The 25,522-nt window shown below is 43.9% G+C and overlaps 1 protein-coding gene across 1 annotated transcript in view; it reads right to left on the bottom strand.

Moving 5' to 3' along the window:
• BOP1 (BOP1 ribosomal biogenesis factor) overlaps window positions 1-25,522 on the bottom strand; it is a 200,002-nt gene that overhangs the window by 158,521 nt on the left and 15,959 nt on the right. Inside the window, exon 3 of the mRNA XM_068102104.2 lies at window positions 13,073-13,200. Within this exon, the coding sequence (XP_067958205.1) occupies window positions 13,073-13,200 (128 nt within the window). The remainder of the gene's footprint in view (window positions 1-13,072; window positions 13,201-25,522) is intronic.

Genomic DNA, 25,522 nt, shown 5'->3' with positions numbered 1-25,522 from the left:
TGCAAATATGCATGCCAAGTTTGGCCTCGATCCGTTCAGCCGTTGCGGAGAAAAAGGGGTTTTTGTGTTTTTTTCATGCAAAACAAGATGGCGACCGAACTATGTGATGTATGACTTCGAAATTTTCTGCAATCTGAGTTTTTTTTAACAAAGCATCTGGGAAAAAAATCCCATTTTCAGGGGAGAAAATTTTTTGTTTGACGAATTCTAACCACTTAACGTTAGCATTTTTAATATACTCGATACACATGCCTTTTGTTCCCATTGAAGAGTTCTTTAGAATGAGCCATTCCTCAAATTTTTTCCGTTGAGCGGTTTCGGAGATAGAGGGGCAAAGTTGAATGTGTTTTACAAGATGGCGCCGATACCACGTGTCCTATGACGTCATAATTAGCATTAAGAAATTCTAGGAGCCGAGACGATCATTTGATGAAAATTTCCTGTCAATCCAACCAGCGGTTGCTGAGAACATTAATTATGAAGTTTTCGGAGGTGCAAAATAGGGCGGAAGAATAATAAGAAAACCTCTAGCAGTAATAATAGGTTACTCTCCATTTCATGGAGAGTAAACCTAACTAGAGGTTCCAGGTAACCTGAACTCAACTGGTCTATATCAATATGGTTAGAATATGCATAATAGAACCACAAACGATATAGTTTATATGTGCGTTTATATGTTTATATGTGCGTTTATATGTTTATATGTGCGTTTATATGTGTGTTTTGAAATATCTTTAAGTGGCAAAAGGCACAAGTTTCATCAAATTTGATCAGTATTTGTGACTTTTAGAGCTTGGACCTCGTCCAAACTGATGTTTATGGGTCAAGTCATGTCATAGGTCACGACGGTCATTTTTTGGACATCGTCAAAACCCGTAATATATGTGTTGAGGTTTGTTACACACTGTCTACACACCAAGTTTCAGCCTTCTAGCTGCATTAGGAAGTACCAGATTGACAAAAATTGATTTTTCAATATGGCCGCCCTGCCGCGCCCATTTTTGGGCATGCAACGCCAAAATGCAATCCCAAACTAGTTTATGTCTTAAAGATGCTGCACAACAAGTTTCATCAAATTTAATCAATATTTGTGACTTTTAGAGCATAGATGTCGAATTGTTTACAGACGACAGACGGACGACGGACACAGGGTGTCGACAAAAACTCAGCTGGGCATAGTCCAGTTGAATTAACAAAAGGCCTTCGTGTGCACCTGAAATTTTGATAAATCTTTGTTGTCGCCAAAAAAAGAGGCTTCTCACAAACAAACGGCCGATTTTTATTTTCATTTTTTGACTCCCCGATGACCGACTTTAAATTATATTTTGAGGACGGAGTCGAAGAAGCTTCACTATGGTCTACAATACAGGCTGGACCAATTTTGATGGAAAACCCGTACTTAGTATCTGAGTAATGGCGCCAAATGATGTAGTCTTGTCAAATTCTACTAAACAGGACTGGTCCGTTGAATCGGTGGCATAATGTTTCGAGCGTTCCATCAGAGTCTGGGAGGTCGCTGGTTCGAACCCCAGCTTCCTTGCTCGAGGCTCAGAATTCAAAAAGGAAAAAGTGCGGACAAACAACAATAGGTTGGCAAACATTGCACAGGTTGGAAGGGCTGAGTGTTTTCCTCCTGTGTTCAAGCTCTCAGCATAGACAGTTTTGTTCTGACTCTGCAAAAATGGAGCTTATACGGAGGGAAGGAGTGACGCCGGGGTAGTTTGAGCAGGTGGTGAAGCGAAGGCGACATGGACAGGTGACAGAGCTTCAAAGAAAAGGAATGGGGGGAACATCGTCATTTTGATAGTCTTTGATGGTACCTGCTTTCATCAGGGAGCCATACGCCATCCCTGTATTGATCTTCTCTCTCATCCACTGTACTTTATGTGGACCTTAGCAATGAAGATAATTCTCGCAAATAATAATTAATAATGATAGTAAAACAGAGAGCTTGGACAGCAAGGTAAGCCAACAAGGTAAATTTATACATCGGTTGAAAGGCCATTGACTCTAACCTTTATGGGAGGAGGAAGGAACCCCGTTGATCGAATTTCAGAATCGATGCGAATGGCGGGGAGGAATTAAAAAGATGCTTTGCCTAGTGCTCATGACAAAGAGAGCATCGGAAATTGTGCCAAATGCTGCACATTATATAAACGTCTGGGTGGATTGTGAGCACTTTATTAAATAAAAAGGAGCAAACCCTTCGAGCTTACCAACACCTACAATGACCAATGTATTATGGCACTCTTCCAAAAGTTTCAAGTGGTTCCTCGAGTGGCCTATGGGAGATAATGAAATTGAGATAGAATACAGAAAATGAAAAAAAAAATCATCACATTTCCCTTCACCTTGAGCTTGAGGAACACCATTCAATGTGCACAATCTTCCTTGACTTGACGTCAAGCACCTACTCTGCCAAAACAACGACTCTCTACAACGCGGGTGCGCCAATCAAATCTTCAACAAAGACAGCTACTCGTGGAAGTGGCTGCCAGAGAGAACGGGTGATGAATGGAACAATCCGAGATCCAAGCAGGGCCTCGACTGCCCGCCAAGTCTCCCGGCTGTCTGTTTTCTGCAAACGTTATTCTGCTCTTGCTCGCCTCAGCTCTCCTTTCTTTATTGTCTACCCCTCGCCCCCCCCCCCCCCCTTTCAACCCTAAAAACCCCTTCCCATCCCTACCCTCTTTCCAAAGATGCAATAAATCTAGAAACACGACAGGAGCCTTCATCTACGCTTCCTCTCAGCGTCTCTCTGGTGCAATGGCGGACGCAGCGCACACCCCACCGTTACAGCATGACAGGTTTTATTGTCATCATGGCGAAATTCACTTCAAAAACATAAACTCACTACTTGCCTTCTGGCAATTGTAAAAAATAAATAAAATTTCACTTTTTCTTTGCACTGCATTGTTAACGAACAATTGATGGTTGAAAGGAATTCAGCTGAGGATTCCCGAGACCCTAACGATCGTCTGCCCAGGAATCTGCCACGCACAGGTGGGGGGGGTCAGCGTACCCTAGCCAATCATTACGGGACATCAGGTAAAGACCGCACCACCCAAGACTGCCATCCATCAGCCAAGAGCGCAGAGATGAGATGTCCACGGGGCAAATGCCACCGTTCCCGCCAAATTTCAAGGCAATTTCCTGCACGGCCAGGCTAGCAGCTCTGTCACACACCTGGTGTGCACCATCTGGACAGCATTACGTGCACGGCCCAAAGCCAAGCTCCCGTTACTGCTCACTGCTGCCAACACAAACAAGGCACGGTGTGATGGGAGCATGCCGGAACAGCGCACAGAACCCAAGCCGCCCGCTCCTGCTCCCCACTTTCTCCACGCTCCGGCATTGGCTCATCACCACCAAAACCAAAAGATTTTTCTCAGAAAAGGAACTCCACAGACGATCAACTTGTGCACCCGGAGGAGGATGTGGCAAGGGGGAGGAACTCATTTGATAGTACCTGTGTGTTGAACCAACAAACTCAAACAGGTAACGACCAACAAAACAGGTAGATAGAGAAAAAAACTGCTTACAGCTCGTTTCAGTGTGAAGGCGGCTTGACAAGCTTTAACTAGAACGACACTCAGTAGAGAGCATACACCTCCACCTGGTGAACAGTTTACGTTTTATATCTCAGAGTAGACCAGAAAATCACAATACAGAATCACATTTAATCAAAATCAATCACAGGAATCACCATAGGTTCAGTCTTTCATATCCTGATCTACCTCTCGTTTTTGGCCATATCACTCAATGGTGAAGATTCACTTTAAAAATTATACGAGCTGGATCCGGATCCAGATCTTCACCAAAATCGAATACATTCTTCCTTGCCACACACACAACCCGTCCAACAAGTTTCGTCCAAGTCCATCTGTAACTTATTGAGATATCCTGCTATGTATCGTTTTTGGCCTATCTCCCAATGGTGAAGAATCACATAAAAAATTAAATAATTCTCATATCCGAATTCATATTCAGATCTTCACCAAAATAGAGTCGAATCGTCCTTATCGGACACCTAATCGGTCCACCAAGTTTCGTCCAAATCCATCCATGACTTTTTGAGATCTCCTGCCATGTATCGTTTTTGGCCCAATCTCCCAATGGTGAAGAATCACTTTAAAAATTCTCGTAGCCGGATGCGAATCCGGATCTTCACCAAAAATCTAATCATTTCGTCCTTGTCACATACGCTACATCTCTGCCGAATTTCGTCCGATTCTGTCCACAACTTTTTGAGATATCTTGTTCACAAACGGACAGACAGGTAGGGGTGAAAAGATAACCTCCATCCACCTTTGGTGGCGGCGGTAATAATGTCACTTAACTATTACAACTCATTGGCTAAAATGACAACAGATGTGACAAAATAACTGGCACAGTTTGTTTGCGTAAAACCAAATATGGTATCTTGCATACAGGTGGACAAAGCGGTCACGATGACGTGGAAGGATTGTGGTTTACCTGCGTAGATTATCCGACGTCCGGGTGATGAAATGCGATCGATGAGGCCGTCGCTGCGCCAAGGAAAATCGAGTGAGACTACTTCGCTTAAACTCAAGTCACAGCCAGGTTCGAGAATGAATTAACCTGCAGGTGCCAAGAAGCACACGAAAAACCCCAAAAACTGTCGAGGCGCGCTGTTAGGTTTTAAAATCTCCCGATACGTCACACATACAATAACTAGAACGGCACTCGTTAGAGAGCACACCTCCGCAAGGCTGAACAGTTTACGCTTTGCATTCCACCGATCTGAATTCAAACCTGAACCAAAATATAACCAAAAGCATTATGTTTTCGTGTCGTCCGTCCGTCCGTACGGGCTAAACCTCGTTTTTATCAGCAACCACATGTCCGATTGAGACCAAACTTTCAGGGTAGGAGCGACACCCATGCAGAACGTTTATGATAATTGTGACGTTTTACGTCATGTGGTATGGTAGCCAACTTGGAATAAACGCAAATAATTAAAAAAAACAATTTCTCGGGAACCACTGAATGGAAAAATTTGAAACTTGGCACATTGTCAAGTACTCCCAATGGAGAACAAAAGCCTGATAATGATGACATCATAGGTGAAGTGCTTATTGGAATCTTGTTCCAAAATATTGGAATAAATTAAATTATTGGAATCTCCCGCAATGAAGCCATCTCTGAGGGCCTTTCACTCACTCACTCACCACAGGCAGGTAGGTGGTCTTTCTGTCTTCTACCGACTCCTCTCCAGCCTTGCTCCCCCAGCTCTCTCTGTGCTCTGTCCCCCAAATATTCCTACAGGTCGCACAAGATCTGCCAGCAACACTCTGATGGTTAAACTGCCGAAATCTCGGCTCTCTGCTCACCTTCATTCTTTCATTCCTCTTTTCTCCCGCCTCTGGAACAAACTCCCTCACTCCCTTCAATCCCACTCCTCCCTCCAGGTCTTTAAAACAGCTGTTCACCACCATCTCTTATCTTCCCCCATCCAAAACCTTGATATTTTCTACCCCCGCTAATTCACCCCAGATCCACCTTGTTTGAAATTCCAACTTCTTTCCTGGAAGTCCTGGCAGTGTCCACATGTTTTACACCTCTCCCACCCCCCACCCCCTTCCCATGCCCCCGCCCCAAAGCCCTCGCCCTGTCTCAGATCTCTCGATGTCTCCATGTCTCCATGTCTCTCGGTCCCTTCTCTCAAATGTTGTGTTTGTGTCCTTCCCCCTCTCTCCCCATCTTGTCTACCGCTCCCGATGTTATATGTTTTATGTGTCGGTTTGTCTTTCTGTGTGATTAATGTTCGCTCTTTCACGAGCCTCGACCTTGTATACAAAAAAAAAAAAAAAAAGAAAAAAAAAAGTGGTATACCAGCCAAAAATGTTTTAATCGAATTCCTTATCCTAAAAATCTGAAATTGCATGCACATGATCTATGACCCATTTGTAGACATATTAAATTTATGACATCATAGGTCACATGCTTTGGCAGCCATATTGGATTTAACCTAAAACCTTAAAAAAACATCTTCTCCCCAACCACAAAATTCATTGACACATTCTCTTTAACAAACTTGTGGTATGAATCCATTCAATAATTAATCAGACCACGTTGGAAGTCTATGGCACTGGCCTGGAAGTACCAAATACTGCAAATCGTAAAAATACCCTCATAGAAAATAAATAAAAACAAAACTGCCGTTGCTAAAAATCCGTTTTTGTGCACAAGTCCTGAACGTTTTCTTGGCAGAAAACAGACCCTGTACAGGTCGCTACAGGTGAAAGAAGGAATTTGGAACTGCCCAAGGTGTCGGCCCTCTCTCCCTCTTGCTCTTGGCTTCTTCGCTGGTCTCTTGGCGCTGCACGACATCTTTCGCTCTCTGCGCTTTTCTTTGTGCTGACGGTTCCCTCTTGGTGTGGAGTGGTGCTTGGAGCGGTCCTTCTCAGTGCTTCCAGAGCTTGGAGCGGTGCTCGGCCCTTCGCGGTGCTGTTGGTGCAGGGAGCGAGTGTTGGTGCTGAGCAGGCGGGACCTCGTGGTGGGCAGCGCAGCGAGTCGCATCGGGGCCTGGCGAAGCGTGCGAGCGGACGAAGGGTTTCCTCACGCCGGAGCTTGGAGCCACGCGTGGACGGTGGACAAGACGACAAACAGATAAGGATGCACGACATTTCCCCGAACATAACGAACGTTTTCTTTTCCTTAATTCATTTTCCCTTGACCGTATCCGAAATCTGTGTGTGGGGACGTCCCGATTAGGCCATCTATTTACCGGCACGTGATTTTCCTGTCCCGCTATTCATTGTAAAATAAACCCTTGTATTATTTTTCTGTATATATCTGAAAGTTTTCCGTGTGGTTTATTTAATTTGCAGCGGCATTGGAGACGCCCCAAGAACAGGTAAGACTGCAGGGATCTCGCGCCGCCCCTCCATCCCGCGCAATGTTATATAGCTTTCTGGCTTTGAGTCCGCCATGGAGTTTTCGCCTCAAGAGCTAAGGCATTCACAATCGGAACCGTGTGCTGCGTGCAGGAAGGGTGTCGGAGTGAATTCCATTCAATGTACAATGTGCGCTGAGTGGCTTCATCAAAAACGTAGTGGTTTGAGAGGGTCATTAACCAGTGTGGCAGCTACATTCAAATGTAAGGTGTGCACAGAGGGAGCTGCAGATGGAGGAAATGTTGAGTTGGATCTTGGAGACGGCGTGAAGCTGGAAGGTGTGAAAACATTTTGTTAACTAGGAGACATGCTGAATGGAGAAGGTGGATCAGACTCGGCAACGGTTGCTAAAGTGAGATGTGCATGGAAGAAGTTTCGGGAACTGAGTGGCGTGCTGACGAGGAGGGGAGTGTCGTTGAAGCTGAAGGGAAAGGTGTATGCTGCATGTGTGAGAAGTGTTATGATTTATGGGAACGAGACATGGGTAATGAACGTAGAGCAGCAACGAAGGCTGGAAAGGGTGGAAATGCGGATGGTTCGGTGGATGTGTGGAGTATCGTTGAGAGAGAGGAAGACAAATGATGAATTGCGAAAGATGATGGGAATAGAGCCTGTGATGGATGCTGTGAAGAGAAACAGTTTGAGATGGTTTGGTCATGTGTTGAGGAAGGATGTAAGTGACTGGTTGAGAAGAGTGATGGAAATGAATGTAGAAGGAAGTAGAGGACGGGTAAGACCGAGAAAGACTTGTCTAAAGATGGTCGAAGAAGAAATGCGGGCAAGGGGGTTAAACAAAGGGAGATGCAGAAAATAGGGCAAAATGGAGAAGATTGTCATGGGGACCGCAAGGCTAACCCCCGTTCTAGCAGGGAAAATGGCCTTAAAATGCCTGTTGTTGTTGTTGTTGTATTCATGCTACGGTCCCCAGCTCAACAACCATCCAAGGGAAGCGAAACATCGACGCACCGCACTACCTACAAAACACCAATCAGAAAGTTCATAGTCGGGTCACGAATCAAACCCAGACTGGACAGCTCCACGGCAAGTATGCAACTTGCACACCATCTTGTCAAACACACAGCATAGGGTACAGAATGTTTTAGTGTACATAGAGCAGCATAACACAGGTCAAAGCGGTATGGTACAACATAGTGCAACAGAATATTACAACATAGTACAGAATGGTGCAGGTTGGCATGCAGTATACTATAGCACAGTACAGTATTGTATCAATAAGTCGCTAAACTTCCTACATGTAGGAATGACACGGACACTCCATAGGTTTAATACAACATAAATCCTCAAAATGAATCGATGAAGATACAGACTAATAAACATGTAAAGCATCTACTCATTGTCTGTGGAGGATTTCACATCCAAGAACACTCATTCAACTTTTGGACAGCATCGCTGAATTACAAAACTGACCGACTCAAAATAGCCCGCTTGTAATGGTTAGTTTAAGACAACCAAACTCAAAATTGGTTTAAACTCAGGACGCGGTTGAAACACGAATATACTGCATTTTATCTCTGAACTAGAACGGCACTCTTCGACGTAACGACATCGACTGATATGCCTCAGCCCACATTATTACATCATGAAAACACTTGTATCAAGTTTGGTTTAAATCCATTCAGCTGTGCCCAAGCTAGCACATGTTTACCTGACATGACCTCTGACCTTTGACCGATTGACCCCAAAATTTAATCGATTCGTGTTTACATCATTATACATATCTGTTTATACATATCTGTTTTGATTTATACATTATACATATCTGTTTGAATTAGATCACTTCAGCTATTCTCGAGTTATAGACCTATTATAGACTTTGACCATTGACCTCTTAAACCCAAATTCTAATCATTTAATCTTTACATCATCATACATACCCGTACCAAATTCGAATTGGATCACTTAGGTCATTCTCGAGTTATAGACCGATTACAGATTTGACCTTTGACCCCAAAAAAGAACCACTTAATCTTTACAATATTATACATACCTGTACCAAGCCATCCTCAAGTTATAGACCACAGACACAGATTTGACCTCTGACCCCAAAATCAAATAAGCTAATCTTTACATCATCCTATATACCTGTCCTAAGTTTGAATTGGATCACTTCAGCAGTTCTCAAGTTATACACCTATTACAGATTTGACCTTTGACCTTTGACCCCAAAATGTAAACAGTACATCTTTACATCATTCTACATAAGTGTACCAAATTTGGTCAGAACCCCATCACTGGTTCACATGTTACAACGGTAACAGTATTTTTACCCAACATGACTTCTGACCTTTGGCCTTTGACCTCGTGACCCCAAAATCGAATCAGTTCATCTTTACCTCATTACACATACTTTCCGACGCCTCCGCACTCCTTCCCGACGCCTCCGCACTCCTTCCCGACGCCTCCGCACTCCTTCCCGACGCCTCCGCACTCCTTCCCGACGACTCCGCACTCCTTCCCGACGCCTCCGCACTCCTTTCGGACGCATCCGCACTCCTTTCGGACGCATCCGCACTCCACACTCCTTCCACACTCCTTCCGGACTCCTCCGCACTCCTTTCGGACCCCTCCTCACTCCTTTAAAACTCCTTCTCACTCCTTTAAAACTCCTCCTCACTCCTCTCTTCGCTTTAGTCCTCTCCTCTCACTCCTCCCCACTCCTCTCTTCGCTTTACTCCTCTCCCCTCACTACTTTCAAACTCCTCCCCACTCATTGCAAACTCCTCCCCGCTCCTTGCAAACTCCTCCCCGCTCCTTGCAAACTCCTCCCCGCTCCTTCTCACTCCTTTAAAACTCCTCCTCACTCCTCTCTTCGCTTTAGTCCTCTCCTCTCACTCCTCCCCACTCCTCTCTTCGCTTTACTCCTCTCCCCTCACTACTTTCAAACTCCTCCCCGCTCCTTGCAAACTCCTCCCCGCTCCTTTCAAACTCCTCCCCGCTCATTTCAAACTCCTCCCCACTCCTTTCTTCGCTTCACTCCTCTCCTCACTCCTTTCAAACTCCTCCCCGCTCCTTGCAACCTCCTCCCCGCTCCTTGCAACCTCCTCCCCGCTCCTTGCAACCTCCTCCCCGCTCCTTGCAACCTCCTCCCCGCTCCTTGCAACCTCCTCCCCGCTCCTTGCAACCTCCTCCCCGCTCCTTGCAACCTCCTCCCCGCTCCTTGCAACCTCCTCCCCGCTCCTTGAAACCTCCTCCCCGCTCCTTGAAACCTCCTCCCCGCTCCTTGCAACCTCCTCCCCGCTCCTTGCAACCTCCTCCCCGCTCCTTGCAACCTCCTCCCCGCTCCTTGCAACCTCCTCCCCGCTCCTTGCAACCTCCTCCCCGCTCCTTGCAACCTCCTCCCCGCTCCTTGCAACCTCCTCCCCGCTCCTTGCAACCTCCTCCCCGCTCCTTGCAACCTCCTCCCCGCTCCTTGCAACCTCCTCCCCGCTCCTTGCAACCTCCTCCCCGCTCCTTGCAACCTCCTCCCCGCTCCTTGCAACCTCCTCCCCGCTCCTTGCAACCTCCTCCCCGCTCCTTGCAACCTCCTCCCCGCTCCTTGCAACCTCCTCCCCGCTCCTTGCAACCTCCTCCCCGCTCCTTGCAACCTCCTCCCCGCTCCTTGCAACCTCCTCCCCGCTCCTTTCAAACTCCTCCCCGCTCCTTTCAAACTCCTCCCCGCTCCTTTCAAACTCCTCCCCGCTCCTTTCAAACTCCTCCCCGCTCCTTTCAAACTCCTCCCCGCTCCTTTCAAACTCCTCCCCGCTCCTTTCAAACTCCTCCCCGCTCCTTTAAAACTCCTACCCGCTCCTTTCAAACTCCTCCCAGCTCCTTTCAAACTCCTCCCCGCTCCTTTCAAACTCCTCCCCGGTCCTTTCAAACTCCTCCCCGGTCCTTTCAAACTCCTCCCCGCTCCTTTCAAACTCCTCCCCGCTCCTTTCAAACTCCTCCCCGCTCCTTTCAAACTCCTCCCCGCTCCTTTCAAACTCCTCCCCGCTCCTTTCAAACTCCTCCCCGCTCCTTTCAATCTCCTCCCCGCTCCTTCCAAACTCCTCCCCGCTCCTTCCAAACTCCTCCCCGCTCCTTCAAAACTCCTCCCCACTCCTTCCAAACTCCTCCCCACTCCTTCCAAACTCCTCCCCACTCCTTCCAAACTCCTCCCCACTCCTTTCAAACTCCTCCCCACTCCTTTCAAACTCCTCCCCACTCCTCTCTTCCCCTTACTCCCTTCCAACTCCTTGTCACTCCTCTCTTCCCTTTACTCCTCTCCCCTCACTTCCTCACTCCTTTCCAAATCCTCCCCACTCCTCTCTTCGCTTTACTCCTCTCCCCTCACTCCTTTCCAACTCCTCCTTACTCCTCTCTTCCCTTTACTCCTCTCCAACCCCTTCTGTCCTCCTCACCGCCCCCCTCTCCTCTCTAGCCCTCACTCAGGCAGTTGTTCCAATCAAGCAGGTACGGCAAATATAGAGGTAATTGATCTTTCTCTTGGAGCAACACAGTGTAAATCCACCCCCTTGTCCTGTTCATTCATTTGTGAAATGGAGTTTCTTTAATGATCCTGGACGTGAACACGATTGATTCAGCCTTGAAAACTTGTGCGAAAACCCCCCAAAAAAATTATTAAAGATTTCACGATTTTATTTCCTCTAGAAATGAAACGCATCTTCTTTGGGTGGTGTATCATCGCTCCGAACGAAACAGGCATTGCCTGGTTTCCTTTGCTTGAGTTGTAATCAAAATGCACCTTTGTTTCTTCAAAAAGTAATTTATTATCGAAGAAGTGTTGATTCAGTCTTAAAATGCACATCAGTCACGGGTGACTTCATTTTTAAACTTGAATGTATCGAAAACTTTTCGCTTTACAAAGTAAAAATAGATTAAAATCAAACGTTATTAATAAACATTGTATTCAATAGTTAGTCTACATTAAACAGGCCTTCTCATTCAAAATGCATTTTGTTCTATAAACGTTAACTTTCATCGAATATTTCTTGTCTGTATTATTTGGGCGGTATATGATAAACCGTGCCGATCTCGGCTATTTCCTGCCTGTGCGTTAACTTTCAACAAATCTCCTTCCCGTTTTTTGCAACCGAGTTTAAAACCATGTTAGCGACTGTGAAAAATGAAATCAGATGGTGAATTAGAGTTGAGATAAAGCCGTGAGAGACTCAATGAACTTTATGTTACAGGCCTTTGAAAATGCATTTCGTTCTATAAACGTTAACTTTAATTGAATTTCCTTCCCGTTTTTTGCAACCGAGTCTAAAACCATGTGAGCGACTGTGAAAAATGAAATAAGATATCGAATTAGAGTTGAAATAAAACTGAGAGAGAGCAAGACACTGCGGGCCGAACAAAAGAGGCCTCAAAGCTTTGCGAGGAAAGAAAATGGTGGCTATTTGTTTTTGAAGCCTCTTCCAGAATGGGTGGAGCTACTGCCTCAACAGAGCAGGCCATACCCCTGGACAGACTCATAGACAGACTCACAGACAGACTCACAGACAGACTCACAGAGACTCACAGACAGACTCACAGAGACTCACAGACAGACTCACAGACAGACTCACAGACAGACTCACAGACAGACAGAATCAGCTACGGAGAATATTATATAGCTAATGCTTCCGGCGACTTTGTCGATGGAGGCATAAAAGAGAAAGACATGAACACGCAGTACCAGCTTAGTATCGATGTCTATTTTTAACCTGGCCACCGATGGCATCATCAACCTAACCTGCATGACTCCTAAAACAGGTAAGATTCATAAAAGACCAATGCAAATGGTCTTCACTAGATCTTACTCACTTATTGGATATGCAGTTCTAGTGAATGACGTTTTTTTTGCCAAATCGTTAAAAGGGATTCTCTGACAGTACCAGAAAAAGAATCATTTTAAAAAGATGTTTATGTTTATGATTGTGAATGCGTGCACGCACGCACACGCGCACACACACACACACACACACACACACACACACACACACACACACACACACACACACACACACACACACACACACACACACACACACACACACACACACACACACACACGCGCGCACACACACACACACACACACACACACACACACACACACACACGTTTGGCTAGAGCTAGACAATAAAGTTGAAAGAAAAAGTTTCCTCACCTGTTCACTTTCACAATACTCTTGGCCATCTCCTGTATTATCATCAGCATCCTCACTACCATAGCCGTCCCTCCTTCCCTCATCCACTTCATCCTCTTCCTCCTCACTGCTCCCAGAATCCTCAAGGCCTGAACAACAACAAAAAAACAAAACCATTTTAAGCCTCCAACAGTAAATTAACATCCCAAACTTCAAAAATGTTTTGTCATCATCATCTTCGTTCCCTTTCTCATCGGGATGTATTAGGGGTGTCAAGATCGATCGTGAACATTTCTCCGTTAGCTGTTAGGAAATGTTGCATCAAAATAATAATTCACAAGGTTCACTTCCCAATTAAGATGTTTTTTTTTAAAAGTAAATTAAAATTGTTATTGAAGAAGACTCTTGAGACACCATCTCACTGCCGTTTGTTAGGTATGGTGGCAGCAACAGTTAGGGTTTGTGGTTTCAATAATGGCTGCAGAAATCTACTTGTAAAACCTTTCGTTTTTAAGGTTGTAAATACAGTACGAGAGAAGGGTGGAACCCACAGTCATCCAGAATGACCACCTGTAAAAAGGGAAGGAAATATAGGTCAACCACAGTGGGTAGACACTGACAGGTATTGCATGTAAACCAGACCAGGTGGGGCAGTCAGATTATTCCACCCTGCAGGTCATTAATAAGCCAGCTGGGTCTTTACCTACGATCAAATAGTGGTGTGGTGGGTTCTCCTGAAACCAACTCGACTTCCTGAAGCTTAGAATCCAAATTCCTCATACTGTTGCCTTCAGCTGGATTTAAACCCACAACCTCTGGGATAGCAGCTCCTCACCTACAGCCACCACTACTGTACCAGTGCTTATGCACATACCTTGGATGAAGTGAAATGGATGAAGTGACCAAAGAAAAGAAGCATCATAAGCTGAAGTGAAAGAAACCATCCATTCCGAATGAGATGCATCTCTGGTAGCTGCACCATCACAGTCAAAGATCATACTTCTCTGTGACATCAATGCCAGGGTGGAGGACAACCACATCCTTTGGTTGTCCTCCACCTATTGGAAAGCGTGGAATAGGAAAACATAACTCAAAACGGTATACGTCTCCTTAACCCGTATGTTCAACGTGACTTCGTGATCACCAAGACCCTTTCCCACCCATAAACCATCTCAAGACATCTTGGCAACACCCAATATTGAAGCACAGGCACTTAATAGATGATGTATAACTTAATAGATAACTTAAATAATAGGCTATTTCCACAATAAATGGTCATTTTGACGGACCCTACTTTGAAGTGTATTCTTGACTGGATATGTTGGTCGAAGAATGTGAGCTAAATTCTGTTTGAGAGCACATGTAATAAAGTTATAATGGAAATAAAATCATCGCCGAGTAGTGCCTCGTTTCATTTGTGTGGGAGTGTATTGTATGAAAGAGTGTGATACAGAAAGCACTTTTTGTGTACTGTTGTATTGTACATCATGTTCATGTCTCTCAGGTTGGCCCTGTTTGAAATCTGGGTGATAATTATTTTAGTTATTGTTGAACACTACGGTCAGTTCTTTCAATTCAGTTAGAGTTCAATCAATTTCTGTTTCATAGTTTTTTTGGGAGAGACCGCAAAACTTCATTACCCACGTAACGCATGTCCGTCAAAATATTGCGTGAGTAAGACAGCAGAGTTGTAAAATAGTCGGAAGATGTACACATTTTATGCTTGCAACAAAATATGCATGGGTGCTTATACCTTCCGTTCACAAATGTCAAATAAGGCCTACCGTATTTTCCGGTGTATCAACCGCGGTTTTTTACCGACGGGAAAACCCTAAAAAAGGGGGTGCGGTTGATACACAGTAACAGAAAAATTTGTGCATTGAAAAACTGTCATATCAACGGGACGTAATCTTTATATTACTTTGGGGTTGCGGGGATACAATGATGAATGATCGTCAATTATGTTACTAAGGTAGGTTCAATGCCGATTACTGCTGCCAGTCAAAATACAAGAAAGTTTGAAGTTTGTAATATTTGATTTTTCTATGCGTGTTTGTGAAAATGTGTACTTTCACTAGTCCTCTTTGAATGACAGGTCACATAGTGAATACAGTGTGCTAAATAAAGACAGGATTAAGTCACAAAACAAAAGCGTCAACATGGTAAACAGGATGTTGTGCATGGGACATTATGACGTACCTATTGTCTAACCAACGCCGCGGTAAGGCCACATAAAAATAAAAAGTTGTTGAGCGTCCTTTTTTCTCAAAAGTTCGGGTAGGGGGGGAGGTTTTTATTTTTATTTTTTATTTTTTTTTCCTACTTTCCATTGAGTTTTGTTGACATGGAAAAATATGAAATAAAGACTCCTTTCTCCTCAAAATGATTTTATTTCTTCATTCATCGGGTTCCATCCTGTGATCCGTGGCCGTGTCTGCAGCCAACACAAATTTGAGAAATGAGCCAAGAGTCTTTGTCACATCAGAAACTTTGCAAGCTGGTGAAACTTTCGTCATGTCAGTTTTACTGGGGCCGGCGAATACTTTGACAAAAGTACCGCGTGTATCGTCAGGCAATGGCTCCCTATCCCCATCATACTTGCCGTCTGAGAACTCTGCATAGAAGTCCGAGATTGTAACATCCAACTCGATATTGCACGCAAACCAGTCCTTCACCGTCTTGGAAGAGCCCTCACGGGCTATTGATGCGATCACAATAGGCATTTCAAGCCAATTCTAGCACGAATCAATACAGATTTCAGCGGGAAAAATCTCACACAATAGCCGCCATGAATGGCCAACGTAAAATGGGTGAAGTTGCCCGAGGCACTTGCGACGCTCTGCGCAGCACGCACTGCGCATGCAGTGCAGAACGGCGCCAAATTTGAATGTGAAAAGATCGTTTTTTATGATTTTTTTCAAAATAAAAAATAAAAAAAGTTTCGGATCGGGTGTGTTTCGTAGGGTCGGGCGGTGGACGATCAACAACTCTTTTTTTTTATCTGGCCTAACCTACTGAAGTCGGCTTTGATGCCGCCGCATGGGCTGGGCGAATTTATAAAACGGAGAGGTCAACAGGGAGTTTCACCATTCGTTCTATCCTGTTCGAGCTATCAAGACCAAGATTCACCATTCGCTTCTATCCTGACCAAGACCAAGCTTCACCATTCGCTTCTATCCTGACCAAGACCACGAGATGGCACCGCGATCATTCACAGCAGCTTTCAAGCTCCGTGCCTGCAGGTTTGCAGAAGAGTTTAGTAATCGGGCGGCCGGCCGACACTTCGGAATCGACGAGTCCGTCATTAGACGCTGGCGGACTAACAAGCAGACGCTGGAGACGATGCCGAAGAAGAAGGCGATGAGGGGCAAAGCAGCCCAGTGGCCGGCCTTGGAGGAGAGACTGCTAATGTGGGTGAGAGAGAAGCGAGCCGAGGGACACGCCATCGCGACACTAGCGTTGCGACTCCAGGCCCGACTCATCGCCAGGGAAACAGGGGTCGATGACTTCACGGCCAGTACGTCTTGGGCGTACAGGTTCATGGGTCGTCATGGCCTTTCCATTCGCCGGCGAACCCACATCGCACAGAGTCTCCCTGATGACATACCAGAGAAGACTGCTAATTTTCAGAAGTTCGTGATCAAGTTCCGCAAGCGTGATCAAGTTCCTGTTCTTCAATATTTCGACTATCCCCTAAGCCGCATCGGCAACGCAGATCAGACGCCGCTGACCTTTGATGTGCCTCGAGGGACCACCATCTCGGCCAAAGGTGACAAGTCGGTGTCCATCAATACAACGGGTCATGAGAAAGATCGTTTTACGGTTATGCTAGCGTGCACCGCTGATGGGGGAAAGCTGCCGCCGTATATCATCTTCAAGAGGAAGACGCTACCAAAGGATAAATTTCCTCCGGGTGTAATCGTTCGTGCCCAGGCCAAGGGGTGGATGGACCAAGCGCTGGTATATGACTGGCTCCGCGTCGTGTGGGGGAGACGAGTTGGTGGGCTTTCGCGGCGACGGAGCATGCTCGTCCTCGACGCCTTCCGTTGTCAAAAGACAGAGGAGACCAAGTCAACGCTGAGGGGGCTCAACACTGATCTGGTGATGATCCCGGGTGGCATGACGTCGCTGCTGCAGCCGCTAGACGTTTCAGTCAACAAGCCGTTCAAAGACAGTCTGCGGCGCTGTTGGTCGGAGTGGATGCTGTCGGGGGACAAGACCTTCACCAAGACTGGGAGGATGAGGAAGGTGGACCTCCCGACAATCTGTAGCTGGATACTGAAGGTCTGGGAGGAGTTGCCGGCAGCCATCATAGAGCGGGCCTTCCTCAAGTGCTGCATATCTAATGCCCTTGATGGCACTCAAGATGACATCATCTGGGAGGATGAAGTGGCAGTGACCGACGATGGAGAAGAGGATAACGACGACGATGATCTCGCCTACCCAGACTCGGATGATGATCTTCGTAATGTCTTCCCTGAAGAAACAGATGACGAGGACTTCTTTGGATTTTAGAGCCTAAACCCAACGGGCCTTTTCCGACGATGGAGAAGAGGATAACGACGATGAGGATCTTGCCTACCCCGACTCGGATTGGACTGAAGAAACGGATGACGAGGAGGACTTCTTCGGATTTTAGAGACTAAACCCAACGGCCCTTTTCAGGGCCCCACATTGGCAAGAGCCAAAACCAAACGGCCCTTTTCAGGGCCCCACATTGGCAAGAAAGAATAATTATGTTTTTTTTATTCTCTTTCAACTCATTTCATGTATTTTCACTCTTTCTCTGTCTTCAGTTTCTCTTTCCTTTCATCATATAATATTTCGCTTTCCATTTTATTTATTTATTCTCTTCTCTTTTTTAAATTTTCCTGATTTTTTTTTTTTTTTTCCCCTCGAAAATCTGATTTTTTGGGGGATTTTTTTTTGAAGTCGAAAATCGGGGGTGCGGTTGATACACGGGTGCGGTTGATACACCGGAAAATACGGTACTTTGTAAATACTAATGAATAAAATGTTACTAATTCGTAAGTGTGTTGTCCGTCAAATTGTTACGTGGGTAATATCATGTCATTCCCAAATCGGTAAGCATGGTGAGCACCGCTGCACAATCCATTGAAACAAGGTTTCTTCGCGGACCTCGCTTACCCACTATCAGCATCACAAAACAATCGCTAGTTCCATGGGAATCTCGGCACTACGATCTGTACAATGTGTTACATGGGTAAGCAATTACATGAGTAATGTTACTGAATTTTATTGATGGCCTAAATTAAAATGGGAAGTGGTAAAAACATCCAAAAACATTGCTCTCGTTTCATACCAGTCCTCTTCAACCACGATAAATATGCTGCATTCCCAAATTCAATACATCTCATTAAAAAATCCCTACCCATACTACTGTGGAAGTGTAACTCAGTGTAACTTATTGGTTGGAACTGGTAACGAATCAAGGTACGAGCAGGTGGTCGTAAGAATGTCAAGAATGCATCTCGCCCTGTCGAAGCTGGGAGTCCTGTGGTGTAGCTTTAGCACGACCCCGGGCTAACACACATTCCCAAGCCCGTACTATTGTCTTTCATATGGATGCAAAGAGGATGAAGCAAATTCCCAGCAGGGAGGAGAGCGAGCTGGTGCCAGGGAGGCGACTGAGTAAGCAGCGGAGAAGGGATTACGATTTCAGCGCACAGAGGATTAAATGAAGTGTGCCGATATAAACAGAAGGGACTTTGAGCCAAGAGAGCACTCATCCTCAGAAGCCCTGCCCGACGGAATGAACGCGTACCACGAGTTCGGCGCTGCAGCCGAACAAGAAGGACTATGCGGATAGAGTTACCTGATCCATTGAGTTAACGGTAGTTATTACTATTTGAAACTAGTTAATAAAGTTGTGATCTTTTGTAAAACCTGTTTCCGACCATTGGCGTCTTGAGTCTCACCACTTCCCTGACAATCTGGAGGCACCGCTGGAATTTCGAGTGGACGTCGCCAAGGTAAGCATAGCGTCTTGGGGATGGTCCATTATGAAATATGAATTCTGAATCATGGTGGAGGATGTGTGTGGGACTTGTGATTGTCCATAGGTAATCCAAGGATGGAACGTTTTAAATGATTCTATTATTCGTGTGCTTGCGAGGATATGTACATTATACGCTGGGTATTAAAAGCCTTACTCTGGTCTGCAGGCAAATCGGCTCATGAAGTGCACCATGAGGCGATTTGTTTGCCGGTTCGGTAAGGTTCAGTAAGGTCCGTACACGTGTACAATCGTGTACACCCGTTTTAAATAAATAATTTTTTTTTTTCAGTTTTCCCGCCATGTCTAAAACTCGTTTGATTACAATATAAATTAATGACAGACAACGCCATCTCATGCCGGTCCAGAATTATTGTGAAAGATGGCGATTGGATGAAAATTGCATACCGACACGCCCTCACTGTCCCTCATTGTCCCTCATGTTCATTCCGGCTACCTGTCTCTTGCTCCCGCTCCTTCCCCTCCCTCTAGTTCCCATTGGTGGACGTTTTGCGAGAAGCAAAGCGTTTTGCAGGAAGCTTCCAGGAAGCAAAACCAGTGCTGTTGTGTTTTTTTTGACGAAATTTGTCAGACACATAGAGAGAGACAGACAGACAGACAGAGAGAGATAGACAGAGAGAGACAGAAAGTGAGAGAGAGAGAGACAGACAGAGAGAGATAGACAGAGAGAGACAGAGAGAGAGAGACAGAAGGAAAGAGAGAGAGACATATAGACAGACAGAGATAAAGATGATATTCAGACACATAGAGAGAGACAGACAGACAGACAGAGAGAGATAGACAGAGAGAGACAGAAAGTGAGAGAGAGAGACAGACAGAGAGAGATAGACAGAGAGAGACAGAGAGAGAGAGACAGAAGGAAAGAGAGAGAGACATAGAGACAGACAGAGATAAAGATGACATTCAGACACATAGAGAGAGACAGACAGACAGACAGAGAGAGATAGACAGAGAGAGACAGAAAGTGAGAGACAGACAGACAGAGAGAGATAGACAGAGAGAGACAGAAAGTGAGAGAGAGACAGACAGAGAGAGATAGACAGAGAGAGACAGAGAGAGAGAGACAGAAGGAAAGAGAGAGAGACATAGAGACAGACAGAGATAAAGATGATATTCAGACACATAGAGAGAGACAGACAGACAGACAGAGAGAGATAGACAGAGAGAGACAGAAAGTGAGAGACAGACAGACAGAGAGAGATAGACAGAGAGAGACAGAAAGTGAGAGAGAGAGACAGACAGAGAGAGATAGACAGAGAGAGACAGAGAGAGAGAGACAGAAAGAAAGAGAGAGAGACATAGAGACAGACAGAGATAAAGATGATATTCAGACACATAGAGAGAGACAGACAGACAGACAGAGAGAGATAGACAGAGAGAGACAGAAAGTGAGAGACAGACAGACAGAGAGAGATAGACAGAGAGAGACAGAAAGTGAGAGAGAGAGACAGACAGAGAGAGATAGACAGAGAGAGACAGAGAGAGAGAGACAGAAAGAAAGAGAGAGAGACATAGAGACAGACAGAGATAAAGATGATATTCAGACACATAGAGAGAGACAGAGAGACAGACAGAGAGAGATAGACAGAGAGAGACAGAAAGTGAGAGAGAGAGACAGACAGAGAGAGATAGACAGAGAGAGACAGAGAGAGAGAGACAGAAAGAAAGAGAGAGAGACATAGAGACAGACAGAGATAAAGATGATATTCAGACACATAGAGAGAGACAGAGAGACAGACAGAGAGAGATAGACAGAGAGAGACAGAAAGTGAGAGAGAGACACAGACAGACAGAAAGAGAGACAGACAGAGAGAGAACATTTTTGGGAACGTTTTTCACATTACTTTCCTGCAACATTGAAATAATGTTGTTGAAAGACGTTTCCACAACGTCGCTACAACGTTTCACTTTCGTTGTTGCAACGTTTTGCTCCAACGTTTTGGGAACATTCAAATGTTGTGGTTTGCTGACGTTTCCACAACGTCGCTACAACGTTTCACTTTCGTTGTTGCAACGTTTTGCTCCAACGTTTTGGGAACATTCAAATGTTGTGGTTTGCTGACGTTTCCACAACGTCGCTACAACGTTTCACTTTCGTTGTTGCAACGTTTTGCTCCAACGTTTTGGGAACATTCAAATGTTGTGTTTTGCTGACGTTTCCACAACGTCGCTACAACGTTTCACTTTCGTTGTTGCAACGTTTTGCTCCAACGTTTTGGGAACATTCAAATGTTGTGGTTTGCTGACGTTTCCACAACGCCGCTACAACGTTTCACTTTCGTTGTTGCAACGTTTTGCTCCAACGTTTTGGGAACATTCAAATGTTGTGGTTTGCTGACGTTTCCACAACGTCGCTACAACGTTTCACTTTCGTGGTTGCAACGTTTTGCTCCAACGTTTTGGGAACATTCAAATGTTGTGTTTTGCTGACATTTCCACAACGTCGCTACAACGTTTCACTTTCGTTGTTGCAACGTTTTGCTCCAACGTTTTGGGGACACTCAAATGTTAAGTAAATCGGATAAGAATTCACGAGTTATTTAATTATTAGCGATTAATGAAGTACTTATTTAATTAATTACATTTCTTATTAAATTACAGTAATTACATTACAGTAATTACCTGAGGTAATTACAGTAATTACAGTTCCGGTAATTACAGTAATTACAGTAATCATTACAGTAATTGCAGTAATCTTATTACAGTAATTACATTACATTAACTCAGGCACCTTTTGAGTAAGGAAGCTGATATTTGGACATGACACTGACCAAGTGATGTGGCTGTCAAGGAAAATTTTGATTTATTGATTAATCATTTAATAAATTAACTCGTTGATTTATAAATGACTTATTTAATTAAAAGTCCTCAGAGATACATCTTCGGATGAAATACTTGCAGATTGGTTATGCTATGAGCCAATTGATTAAGGAAAATATTTTGTGATGGCCATATTGGCAATTTCGTGGCCATATTCGTGGCAACTCAGTTAGTGCCACTGCACTTTTAAAATGCATCCCTGCGTTCATTTTTCGATCGATTGAGTTGAAATTTCGAACAATCGGATCTGGACTGTCGTTATTAACGACTCTAGCACGCACCCGTCCAATCAGGATGGAGCGGTATGGTCCCCGGATTATCACTGCCCGCAGTTTTAATTAGTTTTACTTTTTCTCTTGGTCATATAATTTTGAAGACATGCATGTCATGATATAGGAAATGTTTGTTCTGTTGAACGGAATAAATGTTGTTTATTTGTGTGGGTGTGTATTTTTGTGTATTTTGGATATATTTTCACGACTAATTCCAGTTAACATCCTGCAAAATTTGCTCGTTTGCTGGCCGAGTCGAAATTGCGTTGAGTTCCTATGGCATGCGCCATTAAAAGCACTGTGTAATGGTTGAGCTCCCTTTATTTCGTTTTGGTCATGCGGATGAGCAGACAAAGTGACGAATGCTGCGGCTGGAGCAGTAAAAGCGATGTTTTTAATTGAAACGATGTAATGAGTAATTAAAAGTGGGAGGGGGCAACACCACGCATACCTCTTTTAAGCTGTGTATAAACCCTGGAATAAACGTGGGAGGGGGCAACACCACGCATACCTCTTTTAAGGTGTGTATAAACCCTGGAATATTTCAGCAATCAATACAATGCTGAAACTATGTAAGTTAAGTTAATGAGTAATTTAATGAGTAATTTAATGAGTAATTTAATGAGTAATTTAATGAGTAATTTAATGAGTAATTTAATGAGTAATTTAATGAGTAACTTAATGAGTAATTTAATGAGTAATTTAATAAGTAATTTAATGAGTAATTTAATGAGTAATTTAATGAGTAATTGTTGATTGATTGAATCTAATTGATTGAATTTAATTGAATAAATTTAACTGGATAAATTGAATTGAATAAATTAAATTGAATATATTGATCGTTTGATTGATGAAAATGCGGTCTCAAGAAAGAAGCTTTAATATCTTTGTGAGATATTATCAATGTGAAGACAACCTTGGAAAATTGAGCAAGGTGGTGAGTTTATATATAGATATATATGTGCGGTTACCATTGTATGATTTCCCCTTCAACAGAGCGGACACCTGAGGATTCACCCATTTCATACTGACCCTCTGGCTCATCTGCAAATACTGATCTGTGAGATTGGATTGTGCAAAAGCCACAGGTGAGAGAGATTCTCTGGAAATCACCGTTTGCACAGGTGGAGAGATCCTTCCTGGAGGTACGAGAGAAGCTTTAGAGGAACAAACTACAACACATCTAACGCTACTTTGATAAAAGGCAAAATGGGAAATGGAGCCTGCAAGAATACACAAGGACAACCAGAGATTCCACAAAAAGGTACTTGTACACATCATATGTACGACCGTTATGGTGCCAAAGCTATAAGGCAGGTCGAGAATTGGTATTTGTGGACAAAGGGACATGATGAGGAGTTTCCAAGAGAGGGTACATTTGAGCGAAGTCGATTGGAAAGATTGGAACAAAGATTGAAAGCCAGGAAGAGACAGAATCTAACGGTAGACTGGCTTGCATTCCATCTTTGGGATGGTGAATCCAGACAACGGGAACAGCAAGAACGGATAACGGATCTAGAACTTAAAATAAAAAGGATACAGGATACAGTGGAGGAGACAAATGCACAACTGCCCTCGAAATTAGGAATGAAAGGGACAGTTGTCCCATCTGATTTCCAGTTGTCTCCCCAAAAAGGACGGTACAGAGAATTTTTTCGTGTTTCAGGAGATAACGAGAGATTGCAGTGGCAACTCAGGGAGGTAGAGATGCAGCCCAGCAATACAAGTGCACAGGTGCACAGACCAGGCAACGACAGAAACCGGTGTTTCAAGTGTGGACGGATGGGACATTGGAAAAGAGGATGTCCGTATACCAAAAGGAAGACAAGTTCATAGGGTAAACTAAGATCAAGGGTACCAGTGCTGACCGATACCTCAGACAATGATTAGGCCTTCATTGCGGCAAATCCCAAATGACGATTGGCCTCAACAGATTAGATTACTGGACAAACATGAATAACTGTCGATGATTCTTGTGTCTGAAAAGGTTTTCGGAGCAAGAATTATTCATTTTTTCTTTTGCTTGTAAGCAAATTAGTAATTAATTGATCAAATGCCGAAATTGGATCTTTTATGTTGGGCACAAAATTTTAAATTTACAAAGTTGGAACAATTGCTTTGCAAATTTTTGAAACCAAGTGACAAGAGTCACATGATGATCAGGTGGGAATTTCGGACTAGTGTTCCGCATGATTGATAGGTCAGTGGTCGACTGACATGCAAATGGGTGTGTAGTCAAATTTGGATAAATTATGGTGGAACTGAAAGGGTAATTTCAATGTGACATCATAGGGGTTTTCTAAAAATAAACTTTTTGGTCCATTTGCGTATTAGCATTTATAAAATTGAAGGACAAATTTTATGAAAATGAAATAAAACTGACACCCATCCTGATCTGTAAATAATGGTTCCAACGCAAACAAATATGCATAATGCATGCGTGTGTGTGTGTTTTGTGTATCAATGTTTGTGTTTGTTGTTTTTGTTTTTGTGTATCAATCTTACAAGATTGTTGACACCGACAGTGTGCCTTGTCTGAAAAATAGATAGTTCCATGGGGATGGGATCGCATATCGAGAGAATTCATAAAATTAAAAAAAATAGAAATATAATTTGATTATGAAAATTATCACTTTTGTCAAGGGAGATGGAGAATAAAGATTTGATTTGCTGAGTTATGAGCAGCTATTCATTAATAGTAAAAAAATTGGAAGTAATCTTGGGATTCCATTGTGATCGAATTTATATGAGAATCAAAGCTATTTATGGATATGAGCTTCATAAAAATGTGGGAGTACAAAATTAGCCAAATTTTGGAGAGGTCTTACGCTGACTTCCCAGAGTACTCTGCTCATGGATTTTTATATATATAAACTTGAATTTTATCAGCATATAAATTGTGCTGTATGTATGGATGTGGTTTAGGCATAGATGATATGGGAAAATAGTAAAGAAAATTTTGCTGGTTTGAACTATTGTGGGTTTTCAGTTCTGGAGTTCAAACAAAGTCACTGGTTAACAGATGAGAAAGGATAGTAAATAAATTATTCGATGCTGGGCAAATTAAGTACGATATTACTAAGACTTATGAGAGCTATTGTTCTTCCTTACAGCAGTGGAAAATTATTGGAAAAAATTAGATCCAACATAATGAATCTATAAAAGAATGTGATAGGGATAATATCCTCAATTTGTACTAATTATTTGATTGTGGGTAAAGGAATTAATTTATCGTAGTGGATTGTTGACAGCAGCCTGAAAATGTCCTGAGAGTGTGCATCCATGTAATCAGAAATCCCAGATTTGTTTTTACAAACAACATTTTGGTAGAGGTCTTGTGTG

The sequence above is a fragment of the Myxine glutinosa genome, chromosome 10 (genome assembly GCF_964187855.1).
Source record: "Myxine glutinosa chromosome 10, kmMyxGlut1.1, whole genome shotgun sequence".
NCBI classification, from domain to species: Eukaryota; Metazoa; Chordata; class Myxini; order Myxiniformes; family Myxinidae; genus Myxine; species Myxine glutinosa.
This window is presented reverse-complemented; position numbering and strand designations above follow the sequence as displayed.